Below are 14,650 nucleotides of genomic sequence, written 5' to 3'. Positions count from 1 at the left end.
GGGTGTTGTGTGAATGTGAGAGTGAATGTGAGAGTGTAAGGGTGTTGCCCAGAACTGGGTTGTTCCTGGAAGGGCATCTGCTGTGTAAAACATAAGTTGGGTAAGTTAGCGGTTCATTCCGTTGTGGCAACCCTTGATGAATAAAGGGACTAAGCTGAAGAAATGAATGAATGAATTGTGCACATGGCCAATGTGAGCCATTGCAAAAAAGTATTTCATTACAACAGCAGTAATAAACAATAAATTCTGTGGGTTTGCAGGTTCATCCATAATGTCCTTCTGTTTTGTTTTCTCTCCAGAACCATGTTACAGCCAATAAGGAGAAAGAGGAAGTGGAAGCAGCACGAAAGGTTTCTGAGAGCCAGACAAGCCGTCTGTCTCAGGAGATTGAGAGACTGCGCAAGAGGGCACAGGAGCTGGAGAACGAAGTGGCCAAACTCAACCGCATTATTGATGAAGCCAAACTGCAGGAGAGCCGGCTGGGGGAGAGAGCCAGTAGACTAGAGGTGCCTACAGATTTCCATTTGTTTGATTGTGGGGAGAAAAAAATCTTACATTTTTAATACCCCTAACAGCAGTGGCAGAGAGATCTCTGAATTAAAGGATTTTATTGAAAATAGGCTCATTTTACAAGTCCCCTAAACTTAAACATAAATCATTTAATTTTATTAGACCATTAAGTAAAAAATAACAATGTTTTGCTAATTTTGCTTGATTTTTTTTGTAATATCATTATGCCTGCTACAGCCATGGTATGGCAGCAAAGTTTCTTGATTATTATGCTGGAGTTAGATTATAGTTCCTAGACATGTCAACATGCTACTGTAGAAAATAGCACTTTTTTATTTCTGTCAATCTTAGTCTGTGGTGTAACTACAAAAAGATCAAACTTTAAATAGGAATATTATTAAACTTATTATCAAAATTAAAATGATCAAAATGATTTTTCCCCCCCAAAGGAGATGTTAATGGTTGCATAAATCTTATTAAATGATTTATGCTAAGGTAAGGTAAACAGGGTTCATACAGTCATGGAAAACCATGACATTTTCCAGGCCTGGTAAAACAGAAAAACCTACAAAGTTTTGGAAAAGTCATTGAAAACGGATGTCTGCAGTGGTGTAAAGTAACTAATTACAAATACTCAAGTTACTGTAATTGAGTAGTTTTTCTCAGTAATTTTGTAAGTAGTTTTAAAAATGTGTACTTTTACTTTCCCTTGAGTACATTTTGAGTGCTGTATCTGTACTTTCTTCTCTATGGGAATTAGAAAAATCAGTCCTGTAATTCTTGTCCAATCAAATCACACATAGAAGGTAAATCGCATCATAATGAACTACCTCAAGGAACTTCACATGGCAGCAAACAGTTTGAAAGCATTAAAAGTGTCCAAGAAAATGTCCAAAATGGTTACATGCAATGACCCAGAGACTGTTCAGATGCATATCACTGATCAGAAAATGATGGATGTTTACTGTATGAAAAATAACATTTTAATCACCAAACCTATTTAGAAACGGAAAGATAATACAAATGAATTCAAGCAAAATATTCCAAAAAAAAATTACAACCTACAAAATTTCAACTAAATTTTTCTATTTGTTTGCTTCTCTTGATTCTTCCTCTTTAAAATTTGTATTTAATATTTTTCTATAACATACACATTTGGCTGTACTAGTTTTTGGACCGTTATGGTAAGTTATTTTGTTAGATAAGCTCCAGATTTGGCTTCAGTACTGACTAATCTAATGTATATGCACAAATATAATATTGCATAAATATTTCCTATTTAAAATAGAGATTTGTGAGGGGTGTACACGTATATGCAGAGCAATGTATGCATTTTCTTAACTCGCAGCAGTTTTGATCTCTCTCAGCCATCGCGCATACTGTAACTACAAGAAATCTTCTGCCACTATATTTTAAATGATGTTCTAATGGTGGCATCAACATGAGACCATTTCCCAGACGGAGATTAGGATTGTCTTGTCTGGAATTTCATCAGCACAGAGTCTCCATTAACTCTTGCTCTGGCTTAATCTAAGTCTAGACACAGAGATCTGTAAAACATCTGTAATGTGTTTGTTTGCAACTAGAACGAGAATAGACAGTTGGAGGAGTCTCTCGCTGAGGTCAGAGAACAGGAAGAGGAAATGACCCGTGCAAACCGTGCTTTGAGCACTCGCCTAGAGGATGTGCAGGTGAGAACCCATTGCTGGGCTGGAGCTAAGATTGCATGAAATCATTCTTGGATGAGTTATATTAGTTATCTGAGTTTCTTAAGCTCACCAAGATTGAATTTAGATGTGAAAAATGCAGTAAAATTGCATTATTTTGAAAAATGATTACATTTATATGACATATTCCATTTTATTTACAATGTATTTTATTTCTGTCATGGCAAAGGTGAATTTATTTGATGTACAGTGTAAATATTTCATGACTTTTTTGTATTTACAGTAGTGTAATAGGTTAATTTATAAGTGAAACTAAATTCTTTAAAATCTTTTGAAGTGTATATGTTGTTTCATTGAGGTCCCGAATTATCTTAATCACAATTAATCAGGGTAGCATCACTATTTCAATAGTTGACCTAAGGATAGTCATGTTTTGTGTTAAATAACCACTTTCCCATCACTAGAGAAACTTGACCAAAATGACTCAAGAGCACCACGAGCTGCAAGAGCGACTGAAGGAGGAGAAGAGTCAGAAAGAGCAGTTCAAAAACACCAAGAACGAGATTGAAGATGAGAGGAGGCTACTGGACCGCACTGTGGAGAAACTCCAGCGGGAGGTGAGAAAGACCTGAGATAAACTTAAACATCTAAAAAATAAGATTTTAGTCTATGCTTTTTCGTTTGCATTCATTGAGAAGCACACAACTTAGTTTTGCTTTGTCCTGCTGGTTGTTTTAATGGGTTTTCTGTGTCTGTGTAGATGAATGACATTGTGGAGGCGTCACAGAGCTCAACTCAGGAGCTCCAGGAGCAGATAGACATGTATAAAGAAAAGAACCGAAGAGAGATGGCAGAGCTGCAGAAACAGCTGAGAGAGGGAGGCTTAGAGCTAGAGAAATCACGCCTCACTGCTAAGACGCTTCAGGAAGAGGTGGGTGAAGGAAGATCTTTATATTAGCAAAGTTTTGCATGTTAAAATCAGCGTAAACTAGAAGTTGCTGAGATTTTTGTTATAGTATGTTGATGTACTTTGAGCTGAAACAGAATACTGAGTTGGTGGCAGGGCTTTCTTTTTATGCATCATTTACTTATAGCAAATTATCCGTCAGAAGTGTTTGGTAAAGAATATTGTGACTGAAGCTGTCAAACTGGCAAAAGTGAAGGACTGCTGCTCCAAATGGTCAAGCAAATGGTGTGACTTTGATAGAAAATTACCAAAACAGACATTTTCTTCAGTGCATTAACTTGCACAGATTTATCGTCCATCTAAAGAATAACAATGTGCACTAACAAAATAAACATTATACATTTTCATTTCACATGGACTTTAAAAAACAAAGCAGATCACTTCCTGAAATCCAGTAATTTACTAATTTTACTGAGCCACAACTACAATAATAAAGAGAAAGAAAAAATATACCTATATTTTAAGGTCTGGAGTCCATTTTAAAAACTTGAGCTCTTAAAAATCAGTAGTTTCTTATGTATTGTCACTGTCTTTATTGCTTTAACAGAAATCGGTTCTAAAGCAAATACAAAATGATTGTTTATATAATATCCATGAATATCACCATAAAATGAAAATTTTAATTGTAACCAATTAGACTTTTGTTCATCTTCTGAACACAAATGAAATCTGAGAGATGTATGTCTCTCCTTTGAAAGTCCATTCACCTAAAAGTCTTTCCAACGGATATAAAGAGAAGAAAAAGTTAATCCATTTGATTTGAGTGATATGTTAAGATTTTTTCATTAAAATATCCAAAACCCACTAGAACATTGTTATGTTTTTGCTGACTCACAGAATGTTCTTAGATTATCCCAAATTGTTCAAAGAATGTTCCAATCTAGAATCTAAGTGTTTTAACTAGTAAGGCCCTGTCCTGTATCACAATACTAATGACATACAAAACAGGGGAAACACCAAAGATGCTTTTGATGTGTTGTGAATTTTATAAGACTGCACAGAGCAGCATGATAACAGAGTCTTGAAATGTATTAAATGACATTGATGTAATAAAACAGCTTCACTGTTTTCAGTTCTGAATCACTCTTATCAGCAACAACTTCAACTGTTTTGTTTTTCTATGACCACTTTCAACATTATTTAGCTTCAAACTATGATAATAATTAATACTTCATTCATGAACATGATTTCTGCTGGAGTCTGGATTTAAAGGATGATAACAACTCCCATGAATACACACTCAGACACGTTTGTTGAGAATACATACATACATACGGTACATACATACAGTTGAAGTCAGAATTATTAGCCCCCCTAAATTATTAGACCGGTTGTTTATTTTTTTTCCCAATTTCTGTTTACCGGAGAGAAGATTTTTTCAACACATTTCAAAACATAATAGTTTTAATAACTCATTTCTAATAACTGATTTAATTTTATCTTTGCCCTGATGACTAGATATTTTTCAAGACACTTCTATACAGCTTAAAGTGACATTTAAAGGCTTAACTAGGTTAATTATGTTAACTAGGCAGGTTAGGGTAATAAGGAAAGTTATTGTATTATTATGGTTTGTTCTGTAGACTATAGAGAAAAAATATAGCTCAAAGGAGCTAATAAATTTGTCACTAAAATGGTGTTTGAAAAATTAAAAACTGTTTTTATTCTAGCCAAAATTAAACAAACAATACTTTTCCCAGAAGAAAAAAATATTATCAGACATACTGTGAAAATTTCCTTGCTCTGTTAAACATCATTTGGAAATTATTTTAAAAAGAAGAAAAAAAAGTGAAGAGGGCTAATAATTCTGATTTCAACTGTACATAAATACATACATACATACATAATGCCCTCAAAAAATGAAAATGACTGTGCCTTTAATCTTTTTAAGCCTTCTGACAGCACGCAACTGCATTACATAATGAACAGATTTCATGTAGACATTTGTTGACGTATGTTTCGATCAGGGATTGTAAACAGAAGCTCAACCATATAGAGAAGCTGGTTGTTGCACGACAAGCAAGCATGTTTGAGCTTCTGTGACCAAACTAAAATGCTGTTAATTTTTTCAAAGTGTAAAGGATTGGGGCTGCATACTCCCCAAAACATTTCATTAATTCTTTAAAACCTAGTTATTGTGTCAAAAATTTGACCAGGACCACCAAAATATAAAGAGTATTTGTCACTGTGTAAGCCACAAAGCTTTTATTGATTAGTTGTTTATTTATGATGACAGGCAACCATGGAAAATACGGTTTAAAACAAATCTGATATTTGTTAAGAAGAGTACAGAGAAAAAGATATATGAACTGTATTTGTATTTATACAGTACATTTATTTTTGTACAAATGTATCATGTGTCACAAGTGCAGTCTTGCTTGTCCAATTACTGTATTGTATTTTTCATATTTCTTATGTTACCACAAATACACAAAAAGCTACAAAATATCTTCCATGAAAAAAATAACACTTTGTGGACATTCTGTCGCTCCTGTTGGCCTTGCCAGAGATTATACTCTGCATGTTGCTGCACTTCAGAGTTTTAAATGTAGTTATTGTGTGTGCGTATAAATATATATATATAGATAGTTTGGTATATGATAAATAGATAACGCAAATTGTATTGCAACTAGAGGTCATTTACCAGTTTAACAGACGTTACAAACAATGTCAGTATCAGATATTTATGATGTAAACGTGTCATCAAATGTTTGATAACTGAATAATCAGTTTTAAGTGTGATGGAAAAATTAGTGAAAAGTTGTGAAGAGTTTGAGAATCGACCCATCAGATTTGATCAACAAGTCATATGCAATTAGCTTTTGTCCAAATTACCGACAATTGTACTTACTGTTTGCACACGTTCGCCACAGCTTTTGCAATTTGCTTAAATCAATAAGAAATGCCACTCTGAAGTGAACAATAAGCGAATTGTTCAGAGATCTAAACTTTTTGTTCTAAAAAGTAAAAAATTCAATCAAAAATTGAGTCAAAGCAATTAAGAAAAACTAAAATAATTTCACCAGATAAATTGAATAGCTCTATTTGAAAAGATTTAATTTTTTAGATGGACTGGGATGCTCAAGTCTTTTTCTAAGCACTGCATCTGCATGAATTATAATGAATTACAAGCAAATATAAATGCAACAGAGCAAAGATGAAAGTCAAACAAACAGTGCTTTATGGTTTTTGTAGAGTCTAGCAGTAGATACAGAAATTTAACAATAAAACATGAAATGATATGGTCATCATTATATAATTGTTAATATAAGTTTTGATTATATATCTCATAATTTTTAATAAATGATCAAAATCCTGCAATGTGATATTGATTGATGCTCAAACTATATGTTTTGCAGCCATACAGTGATTAACTAAATTTGTGTTTTAAGATGCACTTTTTTTTATAGGTTTGGAACAGTATGAGTGAAGAAAATATTCTTTTTGGGGAGCTAATTCTTTAGAAAAAAAAACTTATAGTTGTTAGTTTTAGAATGAAGAACAGGTGGTGGAACCTGGTATTTAGCATTTTTATTTAGCATTTTATTAGTAAGATCATCCAAACTAAACATTGACAGGCTCAGCTGTGTTTACTCTCTAGTGTTTTAGCCCTTATGCTCAGACTTTGTGCTCTATTTGTCCAACAGCACCAAAAAGTCATGTAAATATGGGAGAAATATCTAACCAAAGTGAAGCTTGCTTTTCTTTAAAACAACTGCCACATGTTTGTGAAGAAGCATAACAGTCAGCGGATTTGTATTTCAGTGTAAACTTCATCAGATGCCATGTTTAACAGATTTTGCATAACTTCCATGTTATTTGGCTGATGTTCCTCTCAGTGGAGATGAAAATCATCATATCAGCTCAGAGTTAAACCTCCGGAATGTTCTTCGCTTGCATTAATCATCGGTCGACATTCTTTTGGCAGATCAGATTTTTCAATCATTCCAGATCTTATTTAAAGTCCCGGTTTAACCTTTCAGTTTATGTACTCAACAGCCCTGAGTGGGACTGACCCCTGACCTCTGCTGTTATGTGTTTTTAACCCTGTCAGCACTATGGCATTTGAGGAATGTTATTGTTTGATATGGGAATCGGCTGGTATTGGTCACCCTGTGAATGAGGACCTGTGGAATAGTGAGGTCTGGACCCAACCCCCCCACCTCATTAACACTTTATGAGCTGAAAACAAGAGTGTAATCTGGCCCACTTTCTCTGCTCACTGACTCACTGTAAAGCCCAATGCGTATTTCAGCTATCTGTATTTTGCACACTGTCTCTGTGGCACAGTTTTCATGGACATCCATGCACACTGCCTGTGCACACTTTTCTGTTTGTGCAGAACTCTTCACATACACTATTGTGTATGTCAAACTTGAGAACATGTCAAACTCCTCCATCTGCCCTCTCCTGTAGTTGGGTATACTTTGAAAGCTGTATGGACATGGCTGTGTATGAGACGTAGCAAAATTCAGAAAAAAGGCCACAATATACTTATGTGACATTAAAAAAATTAATTTAAATAAACTTTTTTGGACCAGATTTTAGTCTAAATGACTTTTAATCAAAGGTCTAAATGAAGTTTGTGTTAAATAGAATCTACACTCACCGGCCACTTTATTAGGGACACCTGTCCAACAAATTTCTCATCAGCCATTCACATGGCAGCAGCTCAATGCATTTAGGCATGTAGACATGGTCAAAACGATCTGCTGCAGTTAAAACCAAGCATCAGAATGGGAAAGAAAGGACATTTAAGTGCCTTTGAACATGGCATGGTTGTTGGTGCCAGGTAGGCTGCTCTTAGTATTTTTAAAAACGGCTGATCTACTGGGACGCACAACTATCTCTAGGGTTTACAGAGAATGGTCTGAAAAAGAGAAAATATGCAGTGAGCGGCAGTTCTGTGAGCGCAAATGCCTTGAGGTCAGAGGAGAATGGCCAGATTGGTTCAAGCTGAAAGAAAGGCAACAGTAACTCAAATAACCACTCATTACAACCGAGGTCTGCAGAAGAGCATCTCTGAACGCACAACACATCCAACCTTGAGGCAGATGGGCTACAGCAGCAGAAGACCACACCGGGTGCCACTCCTGTCAGCCAAGAACAGGAAACTAAGGCTACAATTCACACAGGCTCACCAAAATTGGACAATAGAAAATTGGAAAAACATTGCCTTGTCTGATGAGTCTTGATTTTTGCTGCCATTTGAATGGTAGAGTCAGAATTTGGCATCAACAATATGAAAGCTTGGATCCATTCTGCCTTGTATCAACGGTTCAGGCTGGTGGTGGTGGTGTAATGGTGTGGGGGATACATTATTGGCACACTTTGGGCCCATTAGAATCAAAATTGAGCATCGTGTCAACCCCACAGCCTACCCAAGTATTGTTGCTGACCATGTCCATCCCTTTATGACCACAGTGGACCCATCTTCTGATGGCTACTTCCAGCAGGATAACGCGCCATGTCATAAAGCCTGAGTAATCTCAGACTGGTTCTTAAACATGACAATTCTGTTCTCATATGGCCTCCACAGTCACCAGTACTCAATCCAATAGAGTACCTTTGGGATGTGGTGGAATGGGAGATTCGCATCATGGATGTGCATCTCTGAGGAATATCTCCAGTACCCTGTTGAATCTATGCCACGAAGGATTAAGGCAGTTTTGAAAGGAAAAGGGGGTCCAACCTGGTACTAGTAAGGTGTACCTAATAAAGTGTATAAGTTGTGTCCTCTACAACAGTGACAAAATTTGCATTAAGGCTATATAAACATCCAAAGCTAGCATTTTTTACACTTCCACCTAAATGGATCGACCAATTTTTTCACGTGACCTCATACTTCAGTTTCTCATAAAATTTTCTGACCAATCAAATGCTCTCTAGAATCTGACATGCCCCGCCCCTTTCAAGATGCTTTTGCTATGTGCACTTGAGCTCAACCACTCTCTCTAGCTGAGCTGTGTGATGATAGTAAATGCTATTGGCTGTTTTTTTTTTTTTTAAAGGGGGGGTTGAGCTCTGTCCCACTCTGTCTTCATGTTTCCATGTTTCAGTTCAAATTTCGTCATGCATTGAACACAAATGCACATTCCAAAACACTTTACTAGACATTTAATTATTATTTTGCCCTAAGCGAAGAGCAAAAATGGCCTTAATTGATGTGCAGAGTAGAAGAAAGTATCAGGAAGAAATATACATAGAAAAACAGAGTAAAGAGAAGAAAGGAGATGTTAGCATGGTACCTCCTCTTCTGCACAGCTGTGTGTGAGGAAGTGAACGATACAGGGTTCCTGTGGGGAGTGTCGGGTCTGAGCGACGACCCGCTGACTCCTCATCCTCCCAGAATTCCTCCTCTTACACTCATTCTCCTCTCCTCTTTCAGATCATGACCTCACTCTTGCAGCTGTTTCCTTTGCTGCTCACTTCTGTAAAACATCAAGACTCACTGTGTGTGTTTGTTACATGCGGTGATCACATTAACACATTTTATCCTCTGGAGGAAGAAAGGATTATAATAGACTTTTACTAACCTGCTGTTTCTTTAAAATGATGGGCAAAGCTAAAAATCATTTGTTACTTCACTCTTGACAAAAGCAGCATCTGGTGGTCAAAACTGTAACTGAAGGGAAAAGACAGCAAATATTTAGTTAGTGCACCCAAAAAGGAATGTTTCCTCACCATTTACTGAAGTGGTTCTAAACTTATGATTTTTCAGTCTTCTATTGAACATAAAACAAGATATTTTGAGAAATGCTGGAAAAAAAGCTTTTGACATCATAGTAGGAGCAAAAATACTTTGGAAGTCTCTGGCTTTCTCCCTGACATTCTTCAGTGTATCTTACTTTGCGTTCAACAGACGAACGAAACAGTTTTGGAACAAATAGAGGGTGAGTAAATCATGGCAGGAGGTTTGTTTTTGGGTGAACTATCCCTTTAATCTTGCCACACAACACGAATATGATACCATGTGCTCACTGACTCACTGTAAAGCTCCAAAGTGTACTTTAGCTATCTACATTTTGCACACTGTCCTTGTTTTCATGGACATCAACTTTTCTGTTTGTACAGAACTCTTCACATACACTATTACACATGTAAGATGAATGTTCAAACAGAACAAATCCACTCAGTAGTACTGTGTACATGTGAAACTCCTCCATCTGAGCTCATCTGTAGTTGAATATACTTTGAAAGCTGCAAGGACATGGCTGTGTATGAAGCATAGGAAAAAAATAGAAATAAAAATGCACTATACTTCTAGAATACACTTCTAGTGAAATGAAAAAAAAAATCATATCTTAACTTTTTTTTGACCAGACTTTGAATGAATGACTTTCGTTTCTGAATGACCACACCATTTTAGTCAAAAGCAGGCCTAAATGAGGTTTATATTGAGGTTTGTATTAAGATAATTTCAGGAGTTCAAACCCCTTGTTAAAGTGACCTTCCTGATTAAATTTAGATTAATTTCCTTTGTGCTATCCGTCAAGGTCAAAAATTCAAAAGTGAAAATGTAAACATGGGAGAGCTGATAATTACAGAGGTTCTAAGAGGCCATGCATTCAAATTCTTGTTTCTCTCTTGTTTTGTTGGGATCACGACTTAATTATCTCATGATCTTGACATCTTGTTTTCTTGTGACCTCGACATAACAAAAAGTTACTTTATTTTTCTTTTATTTATTTGTGTATTATTATTATTATTATTATTATTACTATTATTATTATTAGTAGTAGTAGTAGTGTAGTAATGTGTGACCACGCCACCATTAATTTTCAGATGTACATTCCGGCCTTTAAAACAGAACATTCCTCATGTAACCTAATGATTGTTTATGATGAAGGGGCAGCATGAGTGTTAAGCCTAGAGCAGTGAGTCTGCACCCGCCCTGCAAACATGAGGAGAATAGCCTAACTGCAGACGTGCATTAGTGGAACACGTTAAAGGCGTTCAGAACAGCCATAATAAACAGCGCAAATGGTGGAGCTCATGAATAATATACATTCATGATTATATTTATGAAAATGATTATATATTGTTATTTACAATAATATTCCCTCAACTGTTACCATATTAAAGCAACTCTATATGGCGCAAAATAAGTTGCTGCATGTATGAAATAAATTATGAAGAATGATGAAGAACCTGCTTTTGCTTTGATCCTTTGCGCAAGTTATTTACAATTACTTTCAAAAGTGAATCACTGTAAATAATGTGATATGAAGCTACCGTATGCACATAAACGCTGGAAGTATCTGTTGTGTTTATGATGAAGATGTGATTAACAATTAAACTAATAATAATTAATACATAAATAAAAGCAAAAAAATAAATAAGTTGTGATCACAACATAATTTTTTGTTATGTCGAGATCATGAGAAAACAAAAGAAAACATATTTTAATGCATGGCCTCTTAGGACTTTAGTAGATAATAGTATGAATTAAATCTGGATTTCTGATTAGAAGTAAAATGCTTTACTTCACTGAAAAGCTTCTTTCATTTAAGTGATCCACTGTACTGTATAAAGCACATACATATCATGAATTAAATGGCAATGACAATCAAACTGATTTTTAAATCATACATAAAGTTATGACAAGTATGTGTGTGATATATCAGTATATCAGTTTCTTTAGTAGTGTTGCAGGCTGTAAATATGCAATATATATTTTTATATATTATAAAATAAGTCTCTTATTATTAAAATCTCTGCAATACACATATCAGTGAGTCAGTTTTTGGGGGCAGTTTTTTTATATTTAATTTAATGTAATTTAATTGTATTTAATTTAATCTAATTATATACAATTAAATTAAATTACATTACATTAAGTACAATTAAATTAAATACAATTAAATTAAATACAATTGAATTGCAGTTAATTTAATTTAAATAAATACAATTTAATTGAACTGTATTTAATTTAATTGTATTTAATTTTATTTTTTTTAAATGTAATTTTATTCAATTGTATTACATTTTATTGTATTTTAATGTAATTTCATTTAATTGTATTTAATTGAACTGTACTTATTTCATTTTGTTTTATCAAATACATTTGCGGTATTTGGTAAACATAATAGTCTCTTCGAGAATTATTCCAAAGTTAGGGCTTGGTAATATAAAATACAATATCATATTCTGATATATTGTTCCATGGACTGTTTGAAATAAATGCAGTTACCTCAAACATTAATAGGAAGCGTTTTACATCGGGTGGATCTTTGCCTTCGCATCATGCATTAAAATCATTTATCAATGCACTCTGTTGATTGTCCTTTACTTAAGCATTATACTTTTCTCTCCACTGATGTGCTTATTGCCTAATTTAACTAAGCTTTCATATAACAGATTTCAAAAAGAGTAATCTTTTAACATGTTTTTACCGAAATAAAATTTCACTTCACAGCCACTATCAAGTTCAAGTTCAGTTTATTATTAATATAGCACATTTCCAATTGCCACAAGGTCACGCGAAGTGCTTTAAAGAGAAAATACAAAAAAGCTGTATTGGCATAATAAAGAAAACAGCAATAGACACAATGTAATAATGTAAGAGCATAAAAGATGTTAACATTATACAAAAGCAGTTTGGTTTCAATGCCAAAAACAAGAAAGTACTAGACCCTTTAAATATTTCGCCCAGTTAAAAGATGCTACCACAGTTGACCACAATACTTAAAAAAAAAAAAAAAATGAACCCCACCTCCCAGGGAAAGGACTTATGCTTCAAAAGACCTAGAAAAGTCTTTAATTTAGACTTACAGTCATATAGAGTTGACCACAGAATATTGCTTTTAAAAGTAAAAGCAATGGGTTTCGGTAATTTGGCCTATAAAAGGATAAAATCTTACCTTAAAAACAGATGTCAAATAGATTTAAATGAAGTGTTTTCAGATTATTCGCCAATCACTTATGGGGTTTCAAAAGGCAGTGTTTTAGGTTCATTGCTTTTTTAATATACATCAGTGATTTGAAAATGGTTTGTTCAAAAATGCAGCAGATGATGCAGCAATAATTGTGTCTCATGAGAGGAAGGAATTTATTGAAAATAAAAATTAGTAAACTAATTGAGGAAGTCTCTAAATAGTTTTGCCTTAATAAATTGTCCTTATATTCGGTTAAAACTGACTTTATTTTATTTGGTTCAGCTGCGAAACAAAGAAAATGCTTCATGTCAGAGGTAAAAGTAGGCCATCAAATTATTACAACAAAACATGAAGTTAAATATTTAGGTTGCATTTTAGAAGATGGTTTGTAATTGTCCATTTAAAAATGTGTTCTAAATATTAAGCTCCTAGAGCTTTTATTACCTTATTGCTTATTAGCCTATTAGTTCCTAGATACCAAACTTTAAAAATATTAGCTAGTTAATTAGTGCAGCCATACTTTGACTATGCTGCAGCTTTTTGGTACAGTGGCAGTTCTAAAAACAATGACAAATAAATTGCAGACGGCCCAAAATAAGTTGTGTAGAATTGTGATGAAAGTATTTCCACTGACACATTTAAATAATGAATATTACAGTCAGAGTAAATTTTTTAAAGTTGATAAAAGGGTAAAATTTCTGAAATTAGTGATGGTGTTTAAGATTTTAAAGAAAATGGTCCCAAAATATTTTCTTAATTATTATGTTTTAGTAAGTGAGGTACACTGCCACTCAAGAGGGAGCAGCAGAGATTTTTATCCTTGTAGATTTAAGAGTGAAACGGTTAGAAATTCTTTTTTTGTGTGTACTAGCTCTGTTGCTTAGAATGCTTTGCCTACGATTCTTAAAGAGATTCCATTTGAGCATGTTTTTAGAAGGGAAATTAAAAAGTAGTTGTATTACTGTTGAAGTTGAGGATTTTTTTGTGCCGAGTTGCTGAGCTGATGATGGTTGCACTCCATTTATGATTTGCTCATTCATTTTTTAAGAATATCGAGGACAACAATGCAAATAAGCCTGTGGCTTTTTTGTGTATTTTATCCTCGACAGTTTTTAAAATATGGATGAATTATTCCAACCGGACTTGTTTGTATATTTTTGTAAAAATTGTCAAATAAAATAAATCAATCAATCAATCAAGCAGTGACGAAGCCATTTATAATTCTAGTGGCAGCGCATCCCAAAGGCGAGGACTGGCTATGGCAAATGCACGCTCGCCCCTACTTTCAAGGTGGCCTTTGGGACTTTCAATAAAAACTGATCAGCGGAGCGCAAATATCTGGATGGAGTGTAGGCCACATTCAGTTGGGATTAATAATAGAGGCCCAAACCAAGGCTTTATACACAAAAAGAAGGATTTTAAATTTGATTCTTTGTCTCAACGGTAGCCGATGGAGACACATCAAAATAAGAGTGATGTGCATATTTCAGGCTTTTTTGTAAAAAATCTAACTAAACTGTAGGTGAGTGATCTTGAGACTTAGGCAGTCAAAAATAGAGACTATCAGTTCTGAAAATGTGCAAAAGCCTCCTGTAGGCCTGTGATACAGATACTAAACTGTGACTGTG

At 34.5% G+C, this 14,650-nt stretch overlaps 1 protein-coding gene across 1 annotated transcript in view; it reads left to right on the top strand.

Annotated features, from left to right (window-relative positions):
* Window positions 1–14,650, top strand: part of cgnl1 (cingulin-like 1) — a 73,782-nt gene that overhangs the window by 41,579 nt on the left and 17,553 nt on the right. Inside the window, exons 9-12 of the mRNA XM_003198999.7 lie at window positions 300–506; window positions 2,097–2,201; window positions 2,642–2,794; window positions 2,938–3,108. Coding sequence (XP_003199047.2) covers window positions 300–506; window positions 2,097–2,201; window positions 2,642–2,794; window positions 2,938–3,108 — 636 coding nt within the window. The remainder of the gene's footprint in view (window positions 1–299; window positions 507–2,096; window positions 2,202–2,641; window positions 2,795–2,937; window positions 3,109–14,650) is intronic.

The sequence above is a fragment of the Danio rerio genome, chromosome 7, assembly GCF_049306965.1.
Source record: "Danio rerio strain Tuebingen ecotype United States chromosome 7, GRCz12tu, whole genome shotgun sequence".
Lineage (NCBI taxonomy): Eukaryota > Metazoa > Chordata > Actinopteri > Cypriniformes > Danionidae > Danio > Danio rerio.
The sequence above is the reverse complement of the archived record's forward strand: the minus strand, read 5'-3'. Positions and strand labels throughout refer to the sequence as shown.